This window comes from Nycticebus coucang, chromosome 21, assembly GCF_027406575.1.
Source record: "Nycticebus coucang isolate mNycCou1 chromosome 21, mNycCou1.pri, whole genome shotgun sequence".
In the NCBI taxonomy this organism is placed as follows: Eukaryota; Metazoa; Chordata; class Mammalia; order Primates; family Lorisidae; genus Nycticebus; species Nycticebus coucang.
The window spans coordinates 34,929,057-34,954,392 of record NC_069800.1 but is presented as its reverse complement, the minus strand read 5'-3'; the positions used below and the strand labels follow the sequence as shown (position 1 = coordinate 34,954,392).

The 25,336-nt window shown below is 40.8% G+C and overlaps 1 protein-coding gene across 3 annotated transcripts in view; it reads left to right on the top strand.

The window, feature by feature from the left end:
• The window catches only part of ATRN (attractin), a 184,325-nt gene that overhangs the window by 154,981 nt on the left and 4,008 nt on the right, over positions 1 to 25,336 (top strand). The window contains exons 26-28 of one of the 3 annotated variants that reach the window (XM_053573893.1): positions 13,000 to 13,078; positions 17,671 to 17,778; positions 23,472 to 23,589. In XM_053573893.1, the coding sequence (XP_053429868.1) occupies positions 13,000 to 13,078; positions 17,671 to 17,778; positions 23,472 to 23,589 (305 nt within the window). Of the gene's footprint in view, positions 1 to 1,087; positions 2,560 to 12,999; positions 13,079 to 17,670; positions 17,779 to 23,471; positions 23,590 to 25,336 lie in introns of those variants that run through there. The other 2 variants (XM_053573894.1, XM_053573895.1) reach the window with 2 other exon arrangements.

The following is a 25,336-nucleotide window of genomic DNA, read 5'->3' as shown; positions in this document are numbered from 1 at the left end:
TAACCAAAAAGGAGGTATAAATAACCAATGTCAGAGATGAAATGGGAGGCATTACTCCAAATTCTACAGACATTTTTTTTCCCCTCTAAAAGAATACTTTATAAACAACTATGTGAGTGAATTTCAAAATGGAACAGATGGAAGCAACTATTAAAAAATAAACTATATACAACTTACGAAAACTGGCACAGAAAAAAATGAGAAACCTAAATAGTTCTATATCCATTTAAAAAATAGGATGATATTTAAGTTTTCTCACAGTAAAAACTCTAGGCCCAGGTGGCTTGATTAGTAAAATAATCTTTTAAAAAAGAAACATAATCAGTATTAACCAAATCAAGAGAACAGAAAAAGAAGGACCATTCAGTTCATTTTATGAACCTAGGACAACCTGACAAGAAAATTATGAGAAAGGAAGTTACAATCAGACTTACTCATGAATGAGGAAGCAAAATCTGTCAGTAATACTGAAAGGTTCTGTATCTTGACACAGTTGGGTTTATTTCAGGAGCTGCAGGATTGATTTAGCATCAGAAAAGCAATAGGTGTAATTCACATCAATTGCATAAAGGAGGAGAATAAAATGATCATTTTAATGGAGGGAAAGAGCATTTGATAAAATTAAATATCTGTTTTTTAAAAACTCATAGAAAACTGGGAATATAAAGAGACTTCTTTAAATCTGATAAAGGAATTATATATAAGGTCAACAGCAAACCATATTCCTAATGGTAAAATATTAGAAGTTTGAGTTTGGGAACAAAACAAAGACACCCACTCTCACTTCTATTCAGCTTTGTGATTGAGGTTTTAGCCAATACAGCAACACAAGAAAAATAAACTATATAAGGATTAGAAAGGAAAAAACAAAATCATCATTAGTCACAACATGTATTGTATTCATAGCAATTCAGAAGAATCTACAGATTAAGAATTGGAGTTGGTAAGTCAATTTAGCAAAGTTGCTAGCTACAAGGGTGATATTAAAAGTAATTTCTGCATTTTTTCAGAGACTTGGATCTCTTGCAGTTCTTATTAGTTAAGGGCAGATGCTGGCATGAAAACCATGCAATTGTATTTCCTATAGGAAGCCATCAGGTGGCCTCCTTTCCTTTGTACCATGAAAGAAGAATTCCTTTCCTGAGTGATGCTGGGGAGCAGACGGCCTCCTGTCAAGATCCACCAACTTTTGCCTCCTGTGAGCTGATGAAGTTGAGAAAGATTGTTTATAAACAACTTCCTAACTCTCCCTTTTCAATATAAAATTCACTTGTATTTTTTTTTTTTTTTTACTTCAGTTGCTAACACATTTTGTTCTCCAGCGTGTGATAGATCCAGCTTCCCATCTAGTCTTTAATTATCTTCTGGATGATGACTTCTCTACAAAGAAGCACCCGGTTATGTCTGTCTAATCTTGGAGGGAGATAAACAAAGAAAAGATAATTGAGGTCAGGAATAGTTCAGTTACCCTGATTTGATCATTGCATATATATACAGGTATCAATGTCTTATACATCCCCAAAATAATGCACAACTATTAATATCAATAAAAAATTTAGAATTTAAGAAACACATTCAGTATTGCTAAGGAAAAAAATTTTTTATTTCTATATATCACCCCCCAAATTCACATGTTTTTGAGTTCCTTTAATAAATAAAATTGTTCAGTTGCAGCCTATTTAGATCAAGAAAGAAAAACCAAGAAGAATGACCCTTTCGGCTTGGCGCCTGTGGCTCAAGCGGCTCAGGCGCCAGCCACATACACCAGAGCTGGCGGTTTCAAATTCAGCCCAGGCCTACCAAACAACAATGACAGCTACAACCAAAAAATGGCCCCGGCGTTGTGGCAGGCTCTTGTTGTCCCAGCTACTTGGGAGGCTGAGGCAAGAGAATTGCTTGAGCCCAGGAGTTGGAGGTTGCTGTGAGCTGCGATGCCACGGCACCCTACCCAGCGCGACAGCTTGAGGCTCTGTCTCAAAAAAAAAAAAAAAAAAAAAAGAACGACCCTTTCTATGGGTGAGGGTAAGACAGTCCAGTATCCCTCCCAGACATTGAATGTTTTGTCAACCTGCCACGATCATTGTGGCACTGGCTCAGAACCAGACTGCTGGAATATTATACATAACTAGGGAAACAGATAAAATCTAAAAGGTTCAAGTTTAAGTGAGAAAAAAATTAAATGAAAATACAAAGTAGGTAGTAACAGTAAGCTACAAGATCAGTACAGACTTGGTGGTCACTAGTCACATGTGGCTTGTGTGTACTTGAGTAAGCACCTGAATTTTCGTTTCATTTCATTTTAGTTAATTTAGATATAATTTAAAAATTCACACTCATTTCATAAAATGTGAATTTTATGAAATCTAAAAACACCAAAATAGTTTTTGATGGAAATTTAGTATTCAAATTGAGATATCAGTACAAAATACGTACTAGATTTTGAGGAGTTAGTAGAAAACAAGAATAAAATATGTCATTAATAATTTTTATATCAATCATATATGGTGAAATGATGTTTTAGCTATCTTGGATGAAATAAAAATCTATTATTAAAATAAATTTCATCTGTTTCTTTTTATTCTTTTAATGTGGCTACTAGAACATTTAAAATTAAAACAAAATTATTACATCTTCCTTAAGACTTCTTAAAGTAGATAACTATCATAAGAATTTTTATATTAGGAAATACCAAAAGTAATTTATGCTCATTGTAAAACTTCAAACAATGTAAAAATAACATAAAAATTCAAATTTCCCCAATTCTACTCTCTAGAAATTACACTGTTAATATTTTGGTGTTTATGTTTCCAGAAATTTTTCTCTGCATATTTGCACGTAGACTCCATGTAAATTGTGTTTTTTGATTCTTTGGTTTATAAAATAGGCTACCTCAGTTCTTTTGTGGTTCTGTAATTTGACTTTTTACTCAGTGTTCTGTGGTTTACTTTTCTCCTGTATACATTCACCTCAGTTTTGGGGGGGGGGGGGGAAACAACAAAAAAAACTTTCACCATAGTATGAACGTACCATATTTACTTACCTGACTCTTTGTCCTCAGTTTTATATTGTTTATGTCTGTATTTTTCTGTGACTATCTTTCTGGGATAACTTTTTTATCCTGTAATTGCTAATACTAGAATGCAAAAACATTGCCAAACAGCCCTCAGAATATCCTTACATAAGTTTATACTCTCACAGCAAGAATGAACCTATCTATCTATTTCTTGTATTCTCAACACTAGAAATTATCTTTATTTTGCTAATCTGGAAGATGCCAGTAGTATCTTTTTATTTTTTTAATTATTAGTGATATTTATTGGTATATTACAGTTTTGTGTTACCTGTTCATATCTTTGGCTAATATTTCAGTTGGGATGCTTGCTCTTTTTTTTTTTTACTGAAATTTAGGAGCCCTTTATATTTTGTGACTATTAATATGCATGTATATGTGCCTTTCTAATCAGTTATTTGTATTCTAATCCCATTTATGGTATTTTTCACCAGGTGTATTTGTCATACTTTTCCTATGTTTTCTCAGGGGTGTCTTACCTGTTTTTTTGTGTTTTTTTTTTTTTTTTAATGTTTAGGTCTCCCTTTATCTATCTTTAATTTTTCTGAATATAGCTTTACTATTTTTCCAAATGGTTATGCTTCTATAAACTTGTCAGAGGATTAAGGCAGGGTATCATTATTCCCTCAGCTCTAAGGCCCCACCATCTAAGTAGGCCAGAAACTCACCCTCTATTTTCAGTTTATGCTCAGCTCAGGTCATTGAAGCTTCACGGGCACTGCAGGACCTATTCCAAATGATTCAGTGCCAGCAATATGGAATGACGGAAGTTTGATGAAACTCATCTTTTGCAAGGATAGCTCTTCTTTCCATAGAAATGTAGGTTACAAGAGGAAACCACCATTTATTATGTTAGCATAGAAAATTTTAAATCCTGGCTCCACACCTGTGGCTCAAGTGGCTAAGGCGCCAGCCACATACACCTGAGCTGGCGGGTTCGAATCCAGCCCGGGCCCACCAAACAACAATGATGGCTGCAACCAAAAAATAGTCAGGCATTGTGGTGGGCGCCTGTAGTCCCAGCTACTTGGGAGGTGGAGGCAAGAGAATCGCTTAAGCCCAGGAGTTGGAGGTTGCTGTGAGCTATGATGCCATGGTGCTCTACCCAGGGTGGCAGCTTGAGGCTCTGTCTCAAAAAAAAAAAAAGGAAAGAAAATTTTAAATCCCCAAATCTCTTCCCACCCTTCCCACCATGTTCTTATTCTGCTTAGTACCAGGCAGTGACTCACTGAGACCAGCCATCTCCCATGGTTCCTCCAGAGTAGGGCCAAAGAATCTTCTTACATTCTCAGAAATTCGTTATTTCATAAATATAGTAGAACCTACATAGCTGATCACCTCCCTACATTGACCACCTCCTTACTTGACCTAATTTTCATAGATTGGACATGCACCACATGTACATATCAGTACAGCAGTCCTACTTCCTTATGTTAACCAGTTCATTACAGACCCTTGGGCAATCAGTTTGCTGAGGTTCTACTGTATTTGTCCTGTGGCTTCCACCAGATAATGAATTGAATCCTTCTGAGGTAGTTGTCATTCCCTTTCTCTTTGGCCATGCAAGCAGCAGGGCATGGAAGGGGGTGCAAATATCCAGTTGTCTGTGTTGGCTTGAAAGGTGTACCCAATCCCACTGACCTGTCATGGTCTTATTCCTTCACAACCCAGCAAAATTGTCCACTCCATGAAGTCTTCTGGCACATTGATCCCAAAGACCACTCCTTTTTGGACTCTGCCCTACTTATGGTTTTATTACAGCACTAATAACCCTTTAATGCAGTTATTTAACTATCTAAATCTTAACTGCAGCTAATACTACAATTTGACAAGCAGAGATGAGGTTTTGGTGGAGGGAGGGTAATGGGTGGGGCCACATCTACGGTGCATCTTTGAGTGGGTACAGGCGAAACTTACTAAATGCAGAATACAAATACCTACATACAGTAACTAAGAAAATGCCATGAAGGCTACATTGAACAGTTTGATGAGAATATTTCAGATTGTATATGAAACCCGCATATTGTACCCCTTGATTGCACTAATGTACACAGCTATGACTTAATAATAAAAATAAATAAATTTAAAAAAGAAAAAAAAGAAAAACCCAGGGTGACTCAATCATTTCTCCTTGCTTAAAAAAAATAAATAAAATAAAATTGCCTTCTGAGAGCCTGAAATAGTTATCTCTTGACTCGCAGCCCTGGTTATACTGGGAAAGCTTTTAAAAAGAGAAGCAGCAACCTGGGCCTCACCCCCTAAAAATGCTGATTTAATTATCTAATATGGGACCTGATCACTGTGATATTTTAAAGGCTTTCCAGTGATTCTGGTGTTCAGTTGGCATTGAAGAACCCTAATTTAACTGAAAGGTGTGTGGATCCAGGGGCTGGGGGAGTATTACATCCATCCGTCTATACGTAAGCTAAAGGAGGCCAGATGGGAAAGAAGGGAGTGGTCCTATGACTGCTGGGGGAATGTAAGGATGGCCTTAGCTTCTGGCAGCTTCAGGGTTCTGGTCCTACAAAGGCAGGCTTCCTTAGGGCTCTAAGAGACCCCCTAATTATTCTCCTACAAGCACACACCAAACACCTGGGTAGGAGTTGTCTAAGATTTCAATTCTAGATTGTTAATTATAGTATTTTACATCATGTAGAAACAGTTTTTATAAGTTTTACTGTTTTTTTTTCTTCCCCATTTTATGTGTCTCATGCCTCCCCCTTGTTGGATGTTTTTGTTGTCATATAGTACTATATCCTAGAGTAATTCTCTCAGAGAAGTTCTTAGAATTTAATTTAAGGTAGGAAAGCCCTTCAGCGTGAAGACAAATCTTCCTTGAGTTTTACAACATGATCTTTTATTTCTTTGATTTTTTTTCCTCCTGTAATTTATTTCCTGGTTCTAGAATATTTCTGTTAGATGGAGGAGGAAGATTCTGGGTCTATCCTTTTTTTTTTTTCTTTTTGTGGTGAGGGAGGCCAGAGTGCAGTGGCACAACATCATAGCTCTCAGCAGCCTCCAACTCCCAGGCTCAAGCAGCCCTTCTACCTCAGCATCCCAAGTAGCTGGGACCGCAGGCACATGCGACCACACCCAACTAATTTAATTTTTTCTGTAGAAGTGATGTCTTGCTGGATTGCCCAGGCTTTCTCGAACTTCTAGGCTCAAGCAATCCTCCTGCCTTGGTCTCCTAAGGTGCTGAGATTATAGACATGAGCCACCACACCCAGCCTGTCTTCTGTATTTCTTGACTCGACTCACACACTCTCGTTTTCCTTTTGCATTGCACTCTAGGTGAGCCCCAGTATTTTCCAGTTCATTAATTTACTCCAGAGTTAGAACCCATCCAATGACTTTTTTATTTTAACATTTGCATTTTACTTCTTTTTTTCCTAATAACCTATCTTGGTTTTATGAATGAAATTTCCTTTCATATTCCTTTTCAAGACTAATAATATTTTGTTTTATTTTGAAGTCTCCTTATTTTTTGCTGTGAATAACTGTTCCTCAGATTTGTCGTTGTTGTCATGTGGTCCCTCTCTTGCACGATGTTGATTTTCTTCCAGATACATGGTTTGGGGCACGTTACGATTTCATGCATATTTACCTGTATGTAGGTCCTGTTCCTGTTTGCCACAACTGCCAGTGAGTGTGAGGCAGAGGTAGAACATGTTGCTGGATGGGATGTACATTAGTTTGTCTTCTGAATCAAGAGCCCTCATCCTGCCTAGTCTCTGTGACCCAGAGCCAGAGCCCACTGTTTTAGCTCTGGCTTAGCCTGTCTTCTGTCACTTAGCTCAAGCAGAGGAGGGAGAAGAATCCTTCTGGCCATTCTGAATACAGCTCCCCTGGAACACTCTAGTATTTTCTGCGCTTGGAGCACTTTTTTTCTTTTTTTAACTTTTCAGCCTACACCAATTAGGCTGCCATCTCCATGTTCCAACTAAGTTTTCTGTTGGGGGTGACTAGGATACTGATATAGTAGCCCCCCCTTATTTGTGGTTTCACTTTCCATAGTTTCATTTACCTGTGGCCAACCAAGATCTGAAGCTATAGTATTAAATGGAAAATTTCCAGAAACAGTTAAGTTTTAAATTGTATGCTATTTTGAGTAGTGTGATAAAATTTTGTGCCAACCTACTCTGGCACACCTGGGATGTGAATCACCCCTTTGTCTAGTATATCCATGCTGTATATGCAACCTGCCTGTTCGTGTCTTGGTTATCGGATTAAAACAACACTATCTATAGGGTCCGATATTATCTATGGTTTCAGGCATCCACTGTAGGTCTTAGAACATATCCTTTGTGGATAAAGGGGTACTACTACAAATCCAAAGGATACTTTTCAGCTCTCATCTTTTTGACTTAGCAATGTCAACCGACCGACCGCCCTGTCAGTTCTGTGAGACTCTGCTGGCCTTCTGTGACCCAGACTGCCCTGAGTTCACTGCTTCTTGGCCTTCCTCCTGTACAGCCTATTCCATCCAACCTCTCACCATTGGTATTCTCCCCGACCGTGGCCCTAGCCGTCTCTGTTCACTCTACATTCTCTGGTTGGACCCTGTCTTCCTCATCAGCAGCATGACGTGCCCAGAAGTGACAATTCAATTTGGTCCTTCTTCACCAGTCTTCCATACCTCACTAGTAGATAATGTGGAGCTCCCAGTTCCAAACCACTTCTCCCTTCTCTGCCCCCCACCCCCAGGCCCAAGCCCTGGAGTCATACAGTGAAGCACAGCAGGCCGTCAGGCTGCTTCTCCACCTCCTTCCCACACATCTGGGGCCTCACCATTACCTGTGATTTGGGCCCCTCTGTGATCCACAGAACATCCACAAGAGATCTTTAAGACTATAAATGAGTTTGTATCCTTATCTCATTTCCTGTGGCTTCTTGTTGTATCTAAAATAAAATTTAGGGTCCTGGGTGAACGGGCCTCTGCTTCCTTCTCCACATTTACCTAATACTATTCTCCGCATTTCTCCCGCCTGGGCTATCTCCTGTATCCTCAAAAGCACCAAGCTCTTTCCCATCACCGAATATTTATACATGGAATACTCTTCCAGCCTACTCTTCATACTCATTCCTAGATTTTTCCCAAAAAAATAATTAATTCTCCAGTTCTCTGACACTGAGTGTCCTAAAAGTCACTTCAATTCTGATACTGCTAATTAGAGCAGACCTCACAAATTAAGGTCTCAGTTCCATTTCAGACACCAACCACAAGTGGGGCCCCAGGCTACCATGCTTCTGGGCCAACTACAAATTCAGGGGTTCCAATGACCCCCCGCCAAGGTTTGATAATTTGTTAGAACAATTCACAGAACTCAGAGAAACGTCATACTTAACAATTTTATTTTCAAGGTACAGCCAAGTAGAAGAGATGGATAGGACAAGGTGTGGGAGGAAGGCAACATTGATATGTTCCTCATCCTGGGAGCTCCCCAAGCCTCATCATTCTGAGTTTTATTACATAGGGATGATTCATTAAATCACTGGCTGCTGGTGATTGAAGTCCATCTCCAGCCCCTTTCCCTTCCCTGGAACCTGGAGGATGGGGCTGAAAATTCTAACCCTCTAATCGCCAACTTGGTTTTTCTGGTGCCCAGCCCCCACCTAAAGCTATTTAGACCTCTGTCCTCTTGAATCATCTCATTAGCATTGAAAATACCCTCCTATCAGTCAAAAAATTCCTAGGGTTTTGGGTCTCTGTGCCAGGAACTGGGGAGCAAGACTCTCACCATTCAGATCTTGTTGCAGCATCACTTCCTCCAAGATACCATCATGGAATCCCCAAACTAAACTGTCTCCCTTGTTCTTCTCTCCCAGAGAACTGGGAGAGTTATTTTTCATCATGGTCCTTCCCACAGTTTGAATAATATATTTCTATGTTTACTTGCTTACTATCTTGGCCACAGACTGTAAACTTAAAGGGAGCAGGGACACTGTCTCTTGTGTGTCACTATATTCACACACCCCCTCAGCATCTAGTACTGAGTCTGCTCAGATGTATGTGGGAAATAAACTAGACCATCAGGAGGCATGCAAAGTAACAAAGAACTGTGGGTACCCAGCTCCCTTGGGGAAAAGAGCTCCAGCCACTGGGTGATGGCTTGCTTTTAAGGGATGTAGAGGCTGTGTGCTAACTCAGAAACTCCAATTACCAGGTGTGCTGTACCTATATATGAAGGGAGGTGGAAACGTATATGAAGGGAGGTGATCCTGCTGCCAAGTATGAGCCCAGGGTGGACTAGCCCCTTCTGCTGGAAGCTCAGTCACTGGAAGGCTGCATGACACCATCAGAAGTGATCAGGAAAGCGTTTTTAGGGACCTTAGCACCTTAAGTAGTAAACAAGGACAGATGGTGTTTTCACCACTTATCCTTTATGAAGTTTGAACTTTTGAAAAGAATCCAAAACTTTGGGTTTTCTGAACAATACTAGAGGTTATAAAATTTTATCTAAGAATAGAATCCTTGTCATGAGCATGGGGGAAGAAAATACATTCCCAGGGCAAGTTAAATAAGTCCAAAAGAATTTAAAATGAAGCATATAAGGACAAGGAAAAAGGTATCCATATAATCCTAAGTATTCTGAAGAACAGCTCATATATAATATAGAAAAGAGAATTAGAATGGGGGAAGATGAGCTCATTGATTCACATGAGAAAATCAGCATGAGGTGAGTTAGGAAAAGGACTTCCAGACTCAAGACACAGGAAAGTAAACTGCAGATAGGATCTCTTTTATAGCTTAATGAGCTACTTCTCCAGCCTGAAGCAGAAGGCTCTGGTACATGGATGGAGATAATGACACCCTCTTGCTGCTTACTTGCTCTGAGAACTAAGTGAAGTTATGTATGTGAAAGGGACATTAGAGGGTGATTTACTAGTAAGAGGAGGAGCTACTAACACTATGGAAGTCTGTGGCTGCAGGTAGAGCAGCCATAGAGGGCAGCATTTGGGTGAGGACACAAAAACAGATAATGTGACACCACCTGCCAAAAGGAGGGAATGTAATGGGAGTTTCTGATGTAGACAAGACAGAATGTTTTCATAAAAAAATTTTTTTTCATAAATTTTTTTTATCCGAATTTCTGCTAAGACTCTTGTCAGATTGACAGTAGACATTTTGACAAATCCACAGCTTGTTGATAGTTTTATTTTCCAGAAGATAGACATGATATAGGATCTTGGTACTCTTAATTCTGACTAGAATGGTGAAGTACAAACCCCAGGAATTTGAGAAGAAGTAGTGGAATCCCTGTGTTTGGGCTGGCCAAGAGGTCAAGGCCAGGAGAGTTTTAAGAAGGCTGGACTTCAAGGGCAGGGAAAGACAGCCATTCATTAAAGTCCTCACTCTCTGGAGGGAAAAAGGAGCCACTTCAGGACACTCTTAAAAATATAATCCTAGCTGCGCAATTACAGTTAAGCTGGCAAGAAACAGATGGCCCCAAACTCTCTCAAATTGTGAGTTTTCAAAAGACACATACAAAAGATGGAAAGAAAGACTTAAAATCAAGGAATGGATTTTTTCAGAATAGTCTCAGGAAAATACAAACCTTGGGCAAATAGGGATGGGTTTGGAACAAAAAAGCCAAAGGATCCTTGTTTTCTCTTTAGGGACAGAGCTAAACAGAATGGAGGGGCCAATGGCTTAGGGCCTATACCTTAACACTGAAAAAGAGAAATATATTCTTTAAGGGTGACCTGCGAATGACCTGACAAATGTTAATAATTATCGAAGCTGAGTAATACAGGCTGACGTACAGGGATTGACTACATCTTTCTTTCTATTTTGGCGTATGTTTGAAAATTTCCATGCTAAAAATTTTTTAAGTTATATATGCTTTGGAAAATATAGAAAACAACTGATGACAGGGACTGTAGTAGGATGTACACCTTACTTTACCACCTTTTCATTTCTGTAGCACTTAACATCTGTATCCAAGTTAGGGGTAGAGACAAAAAAGAAGGGAAGGGAATCAGTGCCTTTTTTTTTTTTTTTTTTTTAATGACTGGTAAAATCTTCATTGTGGTTACCTCCATGCTCTCCCTGATTCTGCCATTGCAGCCCTAATGATCTTCTTAAGCATTAAGTAAAATCATGATACTTCTCTATTCAAAACTTGCGCTGACTGCCTCTCCCACTCAGTAAAATCCAGCTCCCTTAGGATGACTGCCCATTAAAGGATCCCATGTGATCTGCCTTCCACCCTGACCTCTCTGCCTTTATCTCTGGCCTTACTTACCTCACTGCAACCACTCCTGAGACACATCCTTGCCTCGGGCTTTGTGCTGGTGCTTCTTTTTTTTTTTTTGTAGAGACAGAGTCTCACTTTATGGCCCTCGGTAGAGTGCTGTGGCCTCACACAGCTCACAGCAACCTCCAACTCCTGGGCTTAAGCAATTCTCTTGCCTCAGCCTCCCGAGTAGCTGGGACTACAGGCGCCCGCCACAACGCCCGGCTATTTTTTGGTTGCAGTTTGGCCGGGGCCGGGTTTGAACCCGCCACCCTCGGTATGTGGGGCCGGCGCCTTACCGACTGAGCCACAGGCGCCACCCTGTGCTGGTGCTTCTTTGGGTGCATTTTTACAAACATCCATGAGCCACCTCGTATACCTTCTTCAAGTCTGTGCTCAAATGTCACCTTCTCAGGAATTGAGGCCCATCTACTCTGACCATCCTGCTCCGGCGTGCCACTGGTGCTCCTGTGCTCCTTACTTTACCACCTTTTCATTTCTATAGCGCTTAACTACCTTCTGATATGCTGTATAATTTGCTTATTTATTTTGCTTACTGTTTGTCTCCACCTGCTGGAATTTAAACTACACGGGAACAGCGATCTTTGTTCTGCTCAGTGACGCATTCCATGAACCTAGAACAGGACCTGGTCCGATAAAAGTATTGATTAAAAGAACAGTGTAGACTGTCAGAAAAGAGGAAGAGTTGGCAGTGTCAGGACAGCAGGGAGGCCCTGAAAGGTAGGACTTGAAGGCTCTCCACTGAGTGATGGCCTGGGGGTGTTGAAGGGTGATCCTATTGGATTGCCTTTTGTCAGGGCACCCATTGGAAGGGTCTGGACCCCCATGCATCTTGGGGCTGCAGAAGGCTATAGGAGCCTTGAGGTTTCTGTTTGGGAAAGGGCAGTTTGGTCATTGTAGCCACCTTAGAATGCCTTTCTCCAGCTGTCCAGTGTCAGCACATGGGTGCACTGAGATACCATTTATGAAGCTGACCCCATCCTGCTCAGCAGGATGGCACCTGATGGCACAGGGCAGAGAGCCCTTATGTCTGGATGTAACACTTTGGAAAAATACTCCATAGGCAGCGCCCATATCTCAGTGGGTAGGGCGCCGGCCACATATACACCGAGTTTGGCAGGTTCAAACCTGGCCCAGGCCAGCTAAAGCAACAATGACAACTGCAACAAAAAAAATAGCCAGGCGTTGTGGTGGGCACCTGTAGTCCCCAGCTGCTTGGGAGGCTGAAGCAGGAGTTTGGGCTTAAGCCCAAGAGTTTGAGGTTGCTGTGAGCTGTCATGCCGTAACATTCTACCCAGGACAACAGCTTGAGACTCTGTCTCCTAAAAAAAAGAAATTAACTTTTCTCATTTCCTCAGACTTTACCAATGTTTGCTAATCTGATTAAATAGTATGTTTATTTATTATAATTATCTTAGAATAACTTTTTTATTTGGGACAAGCCACTGTGGGCCATTCTGATAAAGGTCCAGTGGAGGGCAGAGCTCTGTGGGTACCATGTAGGATGTTATTAGGTCAAGAAGCTCAATTTAGCAAAGTCTTCACATCCTGCTTCCTGTGAACTGGGACATTGTTGTGTAGCATGGAAGGGAGCCTGGAATTGGTATTTGGGGATTGTATTATTGCCTGGGGGCTGGGATAATAACTCAATACTTTCCTTTCTCACAGTTGTTTCCTCTCTTTGCTCCTGGTGGCTGCTGTGGTTTGGAAGATCAAACAAAGTTGTTGGGCCTCCAGGCGTAGAGAGGTAAGCCTCAGTGGATAAAGATGAAAGAATCTCTGTGGTAGTTTTCTTTCTTTTTCTCTTAAGCAAGTGAGTTTTAGCTCTTTAGGGATAATCCGATATTATAGACAGGCATATCCAGAGTAAGAATTATGTTGCCTTTTTGCAGCGTATGGTTCTGTAGTATATAGTCAGTAGACTTACTTTGGTGCTACATAAAGTGTAATTAATTCTGCACCACAGGGTTTTAACTTCCTAAAAGGAAACTCCAGTGCTGATTTAGAGATGCTACTTTTATCCTTCTTACCAGAAGCCAGAGTCCTTGACTCAGGCTGGAAATCTGAGGGCTTATTAGCACAGCCACATCCACCACTTGATTTGGCATGGCCTTCTTGAGAGTGAAGTCTACCATTTAAGCATCTCAAAAATATATCATTATTCAAGGAAAGATAAATGTGTGCCTAAGTTTTTAGCATGACTTGTTTTTAAATGAATTTTACTTGTTTCCAGAGCTCCATTCCAAAAGTAATAATCAATCAAATATTTACAATTGACAAGTTCAAATAAATAAACTTGGTTAAAAATTACAACATAGCCAGTGTGATGGCATTTGCCTGTAATCCTAGCACTTTGGGAGGCTAAGGCAAGTGGATTGCCTGAGCCCAGAACTTTGAGGCTGCAGTGAGTTATGATGATGCCACTGCACTCCAGCCTTGGCAACAGATCCAGACTCTGTCTCAAAAAAAAAATTGCAACATAGGGCGGCACCTGTGGCTCAGTGAGCAGGGCGCTGGCCCCATATACCGAGGATGGCGGGTTCAAACGCAGCCCCGGCCAAACTGCAACAAAAAAATAGCCGGGCATTGTGGCGGGTGCCTGTAGTCCCAGGTACTCGGGAGGCTGAGGCAGGAGAATCGCCTAAGCCCAGGAGTTGGAGGTTGCTGTGAGCAAAGTGAAACTGTCTCTACAGAAAAAAAAAAATTGCAACATAAAAACTCTTTTATTCCAACTTTCACTTGTATCATTACTTTGTCTTTATTTAGTCATCATGTCTGTTGCATTGCTGCTAATGAAAATGTTCACATAGGGCGGCGCCTGCGGCTCAGTCGGTTGAGCACCGGCCCCATATACCGAGGGTGGCGGGTTCAAACCCGGCCCCGTCCAAACTGCAACCAAAAAATAGCCGGGCGTTGTGGCCGGCGCCTGTAGTCCCAGCTACTTGGGAGGCTGAGGCAAGAGAATCGCTTAAGCCCATGAGTTGGAGGTTGCTGTGAGAGGCCACGGCACTGCACTGAGGGCCATAAAGTGAGACTCTTGTCTCTACAAAAAAAAAAAAAGAAAAAGAAAGAAAGAAAATGTTCACATATATAATATCTAGACTCATATGCTCCCATTGATTTTTCTGGATCTACTCATGCCTTTTTCTAGATAAAAAGATATCTATATATGAGATTTAGAAGAGGATTGAAATATCTAAAATCATAATTCACAACTCATTGCTGTTCATAGAATGTTAGTGTCTATGGGCCTCTTCCTGTAGGCTGCAACAGCACTGTGTCTAACCCATGTAAAGGTGGTGTTATCGTAGAGGGAATGTTGCATCCTCTTTAGTATTGTTTTTTAATTCAGAGGATAGCATATTCAGATGGGTTTTTTAATAACTCTATTACTGATAACATTTTAAAACCTCAACAAATTATATGATGTTCTGAAAAAATGTACATTATCAAAGTGGAGTGAGAAAGAAGTGGGAAGATTCTATAAGCTGGTAACCAGGAAAGGAATTGAGAACTTGAAGTATTACTGGACCCAGGGAGTTTCAGGGTTGAGATGAACTCCTGGAGATAATGATAGCCTATTCCTCCTGGGGTGCTTGAGAATTAAGTATTTCCAAAATCTACAAACTGTTCCAGAGCAAAGGAAAAGATGAGAAGCTTAAAAAATTACTAACTCATTTTATGCATGGAAACCTTGATACCAAAACCTGACAATGATAGCACTGAAACATAAAGGTAAGTTTTATAGTGAATGTATGTGCAAGTCTAGTTGCCAGTGTGATAGAAGAATCATTTAACATCAGAAAACATATTAGAACACATCATATCAGTGCTTAAAAAATAACACCTAAATTCTTACTAGAGGCCAGATAGTCATATAGTCATTTGTGGAAATTCAATATCCATTCCTAATTTAACAACAAAACTCTTAATAAACTCAAAAATACCTTTTTAACCCTGGAAAATATGTAGATAGCCAGCATCACTCATGATGAGAAAACATTAGAAATTATACCAGTAAAATTTGTAGTTTTGTACCATCATCACACAGTTCATCAGAGACACAATTGGGCTTTAAACCATGTACTTCTGAGGCCTGGTGCAGTGGCCTGTAATCCTAGCACTCTGGGAGCCTGAGGTGGGTGGAATGCCTGAGCTCATGAGTTTGAGAGCAGCCTGAGCCAGAGCGAGACCTCTTCTCTTAAAAAAAAAAAAAAAATAGCCAGGCGTTGTGGCAAGCACGTGTAGTCCCTGCTACTCGAGAGGCTAAGGCAAGAGAATCACTTAAGCCCAAGAGTTTAAGATTGCTGTGCCCTGTGACACCATGGCACTCTACCGAGGGCAACAAAGTAAAACTGTGTCTCAAAAAAAAAAAAAACGACAGATTTCTGTCTTCACAGCCCAAATTCCTAATCATCCTGTAGGCCTGAAGGTCACTTTCCTTTGTTCTGGATATTAGACTGCACTAAATGAGAAAGCAACAAGAAGTTTCGTTAGTATTGGAAAGGAAACAAAATTATTATTTTCATATAAGGTTAGTGAGATTCAGTAGAGATTTGCTTAATGAAAATTAATACTTACCAAAAATCAACTAGAAATTATTTGCAGCATACATAAGAGAGAAAATAAGGAGATGAACACCATGTAGAAAAAAAAGTTAAACAGAAAGTGTGCTTAGTATCATTTGATCAACTAATAAACTAAGATTTTACCTTTATAATCTGAAATTTGCTGTCTCTTAAAACCTCACTGGTTTCATCATTTCTAAAATGTCAGTCATGATTTATTCCCCTCTTAGAATTTAGAAGCAATGATGAGATGTTATTTATAATAACAATAATAGTATCAGCTGCCACTGTTGAAGTTCTTGCTATATAACAGGCCCTGTTTTAAGTGTTTACACATTAACTTGTACACTCTTCATAAAGGCATGCGAATGGGAACTGGAGCAGGGTAGGTCACTGTACTCTGACCCCAGAACATTACACAGCACAAAACCTAGAGATTGGTTGCTGCATGTATTTTTTGAGTAAATGCACCAACGGTTTTCTGAAAGGTAGAAATGTTATTATTGGTATTTTAAGAAAATTTTTAGGGCGGCACCTGTGGCTCAAAGGAGTAGGGCACCAGCCCCATATCCTGGAGGTGGCAGGTTCAAACCCAGCCCCAGCCAGAAACTGCAAAAAAAAAAAAAAAAAGGAAAAGAAAAATATTTAATATACAAATGCTCTTCTAGAACAGAACCCTGCTTTCTCCAGCCCAAGATTCTGTCTCTTGCAAGTAGGTAGTTGGAAGTAAAGCCTGTTTGTCTTCTGTTGCATAACCTCAAAGTTTCAACAGCATGCCCAGAAGATCTCTGGTATCCCTAATGATACATGAATGGGCATTCACATATTAGGCCTTGTGCTCATTTGATCCCATTGACAATCTTATTAGATAAAAAGACATTTTAGGGGGCAGTACCCGTAGCTCAGTGGGTAGGGCACCGGCCACATTCACCCAGGCTGGCAGGTTCAAACCTGGTCTGGGCCAGCTTAACAGCAATGACAACTGCAACAAAAAAATAGCTGGGCATTGTGGTGGGCACCGGTGGTCCCAGCTACTTGGGAGACTGAGGCAAGAGAAACTTAAGCCCAAGAGTTTGAGGTTGCTGTGAGCTGTGATGCCACAGCACTCTACCCAGGGTGACATAGTGAGACTCTAAGAAAAAAAGACATTGTAGGGAGGAGGAAACTGGAGCCCAGAGTTTTGAAATACTTTTCTTAAGGTCCCACAGCTTCAGAGTGTTAAAACAGGCTGTCACATCCAAGCCTCCCCAAATCCAGATCCTCTGCTTATCCCTCTCCTCTACAGAATTCTACATTTGTTTGTTTTTCACTTATACCACCTTTTGAATGAAGATTTCTCTCGGTTTCTGTCTGCCATGTAAAGAGGCACAGGTTTTTGTTGGTGTATAAAACACCTGGTTCAAGTTTCAACAGAAAGAAAAGAAAGCCTGACTTTAATCTAGTAGTAGAAATGTGGATAGGGCGGTCTCATTTTATGTATTTAACAAGCAGAATCATAACATTACATCCAAGGTACTTTAGTATGTATCTCTATCAGGGATTTTTTTAATTTTTAAAATTTAACAACTGTAGTATTATCACATCCTACAAATTTTAATAATTTCTAACGTTACCTAATATCTAGCCCATGTCTAGTTTTCTTTAACTGTCACAAAAGTATCATTTTGGACCTGATTTATTTGAATTGGGGAGGATGAAGTATTTTTAATAGGTAGTGTTAATTAATCCCCTGAGTACTTGTTGCATTAATGCTTGCTGTATTATTTATTAGCAACTTCTTCGTGAGATGCAACAGATGGCCAGCCGTCCCTTTGCCTCTGTAAATGTTGCCTTGGAAACAGATGAAGAGCCTCCTGATCTTATTGGGGGGAGTATAAAGGTGAGAGTGTGATTCAAAAGTTCCTATAACTTAACATTTTTAAAACTCAGGCTTCTAAATCTGGGAAATCTAAGAAGGCAAAGAAACTTAGTGCATTACATCTTATTTTTTCCTCTCCCTCATTCTTTTTAACAATAAGCTAAAACACTGATGTTGCTTTCATTTTTCAGTCATATCATTAAGCTGTCTTGTGTTCATAGGTTTTAAAATATAAATGGTTTATCTGACAGTAAGTATTCTGTGGCATAATACTTTAGAACTTTTATTTGGAAGTGCTAAATTGAACCATTATTCTTTATAATTACGTTTTTGGGGATTCTTTTTAAGCAACAATGTGATAATTCACTGTGTAATTCAAATATTCTGTAGAGGGGCGGTGCCTGTGGCTCAAAGGAGTAGGGCACTGGCCCCATATGCTGGAGATGGCAGGTTCAAACCCAGCCCTGGCCAAAAACTGAAAAAAAAAAAAAATATATATATATATATATATTCTGTAGAAAATATTTCTGAGCTCCACCCAAAATTATGGAGAAAATGATGAGACTGTCTCTATTGAGGAAATGGTGAAAGATTTCAGATACTCTCGGGAATTAGCCATCTGTCCTGAAGAAAACATTGTTAGCATTACTGAATTAATAGGAAGTATGTGAAATCTCCACAGAGTACTCTCCCTTCCCTCCCCTGTAATCATAAACAAAAACTAGAACCGTGAGTTGTCTTAAGTGGTTCCAGACTGGTGACATTCCAAACTCTTACCTGAGGTAGATGCAGGTCCTCTCTTTTAAAAACATCCCCAATTCAGTCCTATAGGATTCCCACAGATGAAGCTCAAGTAATTAAAGATCACCAAGGACAGGAAGAGGTAAGCCACCATGAGTTAGAACCAGGAGAAACAATAGATAATGGATTAGGATAGGACATCAAATGTTAGAATTAACATTTAAAGAATGTAACTGTGTAAAATGTGTGAAGAAATAAGAGGTGGGATCATAAAGATGCATAAGCTGTGAGAGTCAAGAATGTGTCAAGCAGATCTGAGAAAGAACCAAATGGAACTTGTATAAATGAAAAATATAGTAGTTGAATTTTTTAAAATAAATAACTGCATGTTAAATGGCACTTCAGATAGTGAGGAGAGAATGTGTGAAGTGGAAGATGAATCTGAAAATAAATGCTGTTCAGAGAGACAAGAATATAGAAACTGTGACAGAAAGTAAGAATACGGAGGGTAGAATGAGTAGTTCCAACGTAACATATTTTCAGAATCTCAGAACAAACGAATGAAGGAGAGGCAATATTTGAAGAGATAATACCTGAGAACCTTCTAGAGCTGATGGAAAATGTGAATATACAAATTTCCAGAAGCGAAACATATCATAAGCAGGATTAAAGAAAGAAAGAAGGAAAGCAGGAAGGAAATAAAACTACAGTTGGATTTGTCATAATGAAATTGCATGCCTCCAAAAACAAAGAAGACATCTTAAAATCAGCCAAAAGATAAAAGATCACCAACAATAGAGAAACCGAAACATGTATGCACTGTCGGTAGAAAAAAATGATATATCCACTGTGGATAACAGTACTGCTAGTCCCCTCAAAATTAAAAATAGAATTACTATATGATCTGGTGATTTCACTTCAGTTCCCAAAGGAACTGAAAGCAAAATCTCAAAGAGATACTTGGTACAGGAGCTAGAGCAGCGGTTCTTAACCTATGGGTCACGACCCACAGGAACTGTATTAAAGGACCACAGCATGAGGAAGGTTAGGAACCACTGAGCTAGAGGAAGGGGGAATGGGAAGTTAGTATTTAAGGACTGCAGTTTCAGTTTTGCAAGATGAAGAGAATTCTGGAGATGGATAGTGGTGATGGTTGCACCACAGTATGACTATATTCAGTACTTCCAAACTGTACATTTAAAAATGGTTAAGATGTTAAATTTTATATGTATTTTATCACATTTTTTTAAAAATGGGAAAAGATCACCTAGAAATGAATGGAAAACTGACAGCTTTCTCCTTAGTAACACCAGAAAGCAGGAGAGTGGAAGACTGTATTTAACATACCAAAAGAAGAACTGCCAGCCTAGAATAGTGTGCCCAGCAAGGACCTTCTAAGAACAAGGATGAAATAAAGTACTCTGCAAATTAGAAGAAAAACTGAGAATTTGCCACCAGCATACCTATACAAAAGAAATGTCTACTAGGAGGAAAATTATCCCAGAAGGATGGACTAAGGTGTAAAAATGAATAGTGAATAAATAAAATCATAAGCATGTACATAAATCTAAACAAACGCTATCTTGATAAAATCATAATTATTTGTGTTATTAAAAAAAAATAGACAAACCTAAAGTATTGAACAACACTGTATAAGTTGGCAGCCTGTGAAACAGTTAGTTACTCCTTGAAATACTTTCCTTCCAGGACACCACGCACTCACCCTCCAGCTATTCTTGGTCAGTAGTCTTTGCTCAATCCTCTTAATCTCCCAGTGGCTTTTAACAGTGTTGTGCCCCAGGCCCCATCATTGGCCCCTTCTCATGTCTTTTGCCCCCACTCTTTTCATGAGTCTAGCTGTTGTGGATTTAAACACCATGATCTTCTCACTCAGTCTGCTCTCATGAGGCTCTGACTTGGATATCCAGTTGTTTACTCCAAGTCCCTATGTGGATATCTTTTTTTTTTAATTTCGGACTTTAGAAAAAGCCTACACAGAATTTCTTCCCTAACACATTAACAATCTAACAATGGGAGGGATCCTTTAAAAATATTGCTTCAGTTTGTCTACAGTTATGTGATTTAAAATATCCCTGCCTATGAGGATATCTTAATAGGCCATGTCCAAACTGAGCTCTGGTTATTTATTCACAGACCTGCTCTTCTGGTATGTCTTCCCCACTTAGTCACATTCTGTCTTCCTAATTGCTCAGGAAAAAATCCTGGGCTCATCTTGGACTCACTCTTGCTCTCTTTCTCAAATTAGACAGCCAGTTTATCAAGAAATCTTCTTGATTCTAGTTTTTAAAAATATTTCACAGCCACTGCACACCACTTCTGCCACTGATAACCACCTCAATCTGGGCCACCATCATCTCTTAACTGCTCTGCCATTTCACCCATCCAAGCCATTCCCTATGCCATAGCCAGCAATACTGGAAATGATTTTCTTCAAAGTAATTAAAGAAATTGATGACATATTTGTTGTATAGTAGGCAGAATTTTAAAGATAGCCCCTAAGATTCCCATCCCATGGTTATTCAGTCAAACCCTTTAGGTACGTCTGTGAAGGGATTTTGCAGATGTCATAAGTCCTAAGATAGGTAACCTTAAGATACAGAGAAGGCCCAGTGCAGTGGCTCATGCTGTTGTAAAACTCATTTGCCACCTGGAAGAAAGACTTAGATCCCACTTCAGGTATAAATCAGATGGTGATTTATTACACCTGCACAGGTGGGCCACCATCCCGAGGCGGAGGGCAAACAGCTCCGAAGAGAAAAGCAGGTTGTTTTTTATACCTTTTTTGTGCTACGTGGCAAGCCAAGCAAAAACAGAAGCAGAATGTGGCTGGTTAGCTCAGGGGTGGGGTTATAGTCAGGGGGGCTATAACGTGGTGGGGTTACAGTGAGTTGGCTACATCGTGGCAATTGGCACAAGGACAAACTTTCACCATTGTTTAGTCATTGCTGGGGGTTGGGGTAAGTTCAGGGGGGTTACAGAACCTGGGAAATTCTGCTTGAGTGAGTCTTCACTATTGTCTGGCAAGGGAGCCAGGAAACTCAGAGAGAACTTCCTTGTTCTGAAACCTCAGAATTAACCTAAGTGGAGGTTTGAGACGCGGAGACTCAGGCTGAGACAGTTAGGGGCCTTTAGGGGTCTTTTTGCTGGGTCGATTATTACAATGCCTCTAATCCCAGCACTTTGAGAGACCAAGGCAAAAGGATTGCTTGAGGCCAGGAGTTCAAGACCAGCCTGGGCAACATAGTGAGACCCTATCTTTACAAAAATAAATAAACAAAATTATTTAAAAAATTGAAAAGAGTAGCTTGGCACCTGTGGCTCAAGCAGCTAAGGTACCAGCCACATACACCAGAGCTGGCAGGTTCCCAATCCAGCCTGGACCTGCCAAACAACAATGACAATTACAACCAAAAAATAGCCGGGCGTTGTGGCAGGCGCCTGTGGTTCCCAGCTACTTGGGAGGCTGCGGCAAGAGAATTACTTAAGCCCAGGAGTTTGAGGTTGCTGTGAGCTGTGATGCCATAGCACTCTGCCCAGGGCGACAGCTTGAGGCTCTGTCTCAAAAAAAAAAAATTAAAAAGATACAGAGAGTGTTTGGCTGATGGCAGAAGATGAAGTCAGAGATACTCAGAGCATGAGAAAACCACGACACAACATTGGTGGTTTAAAAGATGGAGGGGTCACGTGAGAGGGAATGTGGGTGGCCTCTGAGAGAAGAGAATGGCCCCAACATCCAGCCAGCAAGGAAGTGGGGACCTCAGACTACAACTGGAACTGGATTATGCCAATGACCTGAATGAGATTTGAAGCAGGGTCTTCCCCAGAGCCTCCATGTAAGCGCCGTGTCCCATTTGACAACTTGACTTCAACCTTGTAAGACCTTGGTGAGATAACAGCTGAGAATTTTCCAGAACTGATGGAAGATGTGTCTACACCTGTCTTTCTCAGCAAAGAATCCTACAGACCTTGCCTGAACTTCTGACTTTCAAAGCTGTAAGATATTAAGTGGATGTTGTTTTGAGCAGCTAAGTTTGTAGTAGTTTATTATACAGCATTAGAAACTCTTAACATGGTGGCACCCGTAGCTCAGTGGGTAGGGCGCTGGCCACATAAATGGAGGCTGGTGGGTTTGAGCCTGGCCTGGGCCTGCTAAACAACAATGACAACTGCAACAAAAAAATAGCCAGGCATTGTGGTGGGCGCCGGTAGTCCCAGCTACTTGGGAGGCTGAGGCAAGAGAATCACTTAAGCCCAAAAGTTTGAGGTTGCTGTGAGCTGTGATGCCACGACACTCTATGGAGGGCGACATAGTGAGACTCTATCCCCACCCCCCAAAAAGAAACTATTAACATAGGGGCATCTTTACAATCTACATCTAAAGTCTGCAACAGAAAATGAAGACATATTATCCAGAGCCAAATGCATCCAAAGAGTAGATGAGGAGTCTGTTTGGTTAGCCATCCTGCTTTTACAAGCTTTCACATCCATTGGGCTTGTCTATGTAGTATCTAGAAGACAGATAAAATAAGTTTTGAGTTAAAAAAAGAAAGTCTCCATAATATCCACATCTGTGTTTGATCTAGGTATACAGAACCCTCTGACAAATCTACCACATATTCATTGCCATTCCTGTGACCTACAGTTATGAGTTAGGATTTCTAATTAGTATAAGTACAGAGCCCAAAAGAAACCACCCAGATATGACCCCTCCCATCCACCTTTTGGAAGGTAGATGTGGAGACCTTACTGGAGGGTAGCAGGCGATACCATCCTTGTCATTGCTGCTCAGTGATCACTATAACATGTCTTTCTCATTATCTTAAAAACTATGGTGTATCTTTTCCTATATACTTAAAATGGATGGTCCCTGTAAGCACCAGTGACCATTACATTGTCTGTGCATGTTAAATCCTGAGAAACACCACGCTAGGCAATTCTTTGTTTTCTTCCAGCAGACTGTTCCCAAACCCATTGCACTAGAGCCGTGTTTTGGCAACAAAGCTGCTGTCCTCTCTGTGTTTGTGAGGCTCCCTCGAGGCCTGGGGGGAATCCCTCCTCCTGGGCAGTCAGGTGAGTAGATGAGAGTGCATGACATAAACCTTTTGGACAGTGAAAGAGTCAAGCATTGGACACTTCCGTTAGCTTGGGCATACAGGTGATAAAGAATAGTGCCTGCCATGTGTCGTGGCAAAGATTGGTGAGATGATCCCATTGTTACTTATGTTCCCAAAACAGTTTTCCTACGGTCAGTATTTCCTTCCTGGGGGGAAATCCCAGACCCTCCTCGCTGTGCTTGGTCTCTGTAGCCTCTCAGTGGTTGATGAAGCTTCTGACCACACCCCGCCTTTTCTGGTCCCTCTATGGCTCTGCTGCTCCTTTCCTGAATCTCTTTCCTTGCTCTGCCCCTGAATTTAGGTTTTTTCCTCCTTCACTCCACATACTCTTCCTCAATGAACTCTTCTACTCCATGACTTCATGGGTATTTCTTTTGAGAGATCTTTTGCTTTTCGATTCTCTTTTATTAATATAAGACACAAACAATAATTATAACAACAGAGGGGAAATTTCTGAAAATTTACTCACAGCTCTACTGTCCTAACACTCAACAGTTTTCATTGTTCTGTTTCCTTTTATGACCTAGCCAACAATTTATACAATTAGAATTGTATAAATCTAATTTTTACTGTTCTTTTTCATATGATTATCCATAAATACTTTACAACTTACTACATAATATTTTGCCAATGTCTTTTAAACTTTTCTATCAAATATGTGAATCATAAGGCATATAAATACCCTTTGTTTTGAACATGAAGAAAATGTGGAATACAATTTTGGAATTATGTGGTCTTGCTTAATCATGGAGTACTTTGGAGGGTGTTCAGTTGAGATTCTGAGAGTCAGAGCTGCCTTAGCCAGACCAAAGCTCATGTCTGCAAGGAAAGGATGCCCTAGGATCCTTATAGGCTCTGCACTCCGTACTCCCCTCAAAGCACCCTCAGAAGAGCCTCGGTTCAGCTTTCTGAAGGGAAAGTGTCTAAGGTGCCCTTACAAGGGCAGCCTTTAGGATTCACTGTCTGAATCTCACCCAGGGATTCCCATATGTTGAGTCTTTGACTTGGCCCTGCCTGTGTTGATGACAGGGTGATCGCGTGACTTGATACTCCAGGGAGTACTAGCTAGTTTAAAAACACATAGTCACCATCCACCCTAGCACACGTTGGCCAGTGCTTCCTGGAGGCAAGGCACTGCCTGGTGTGAGGAGGTGAAAGATTTGCCACCCAGTAGCCTTCCCTGCCTCAGCCTTTGGGACTCCCAAAGGTCTGCTCACTGCTTGAGTCAGCAGTGGGACCATCCTAGCTGCCCCTTCTGTACCTGCTGTTTGAGTGATGCCCTGTTCTAGACTCCACAGCACCAGCTCTGGCTTTGTCATAACAGTTATCACTGGCATGGATTCCCCACCATGAGCCAAGCACCATGCTCCCCACTGGCCCTACTTTAAATAGGGTGACAGGCTCTGCTAACCCATGACATGGGTGACAGGCTCTGCTAACAGCTCCTGAGGGCAGCCTCAGCTGGGCTCAGAGGCTGGGCTGGCACTTCCCACACAAGTTAGGAATCCAACTCCCCGAGTCCGGTGCCTTTCCTGATGAATACCAGGTTAACCAGTGACCAATACAAATAGGGAACTGGGACCACAAGCCCCCATAGCAAAGGTGGGTGGAGTGTAAGGTCATGGTTATTGATTCATCCACACTTCACACTAGCCCTGTGCTGTTATTATCCCTATTTTAAAAATGAGGAAACTGAGTCGTGG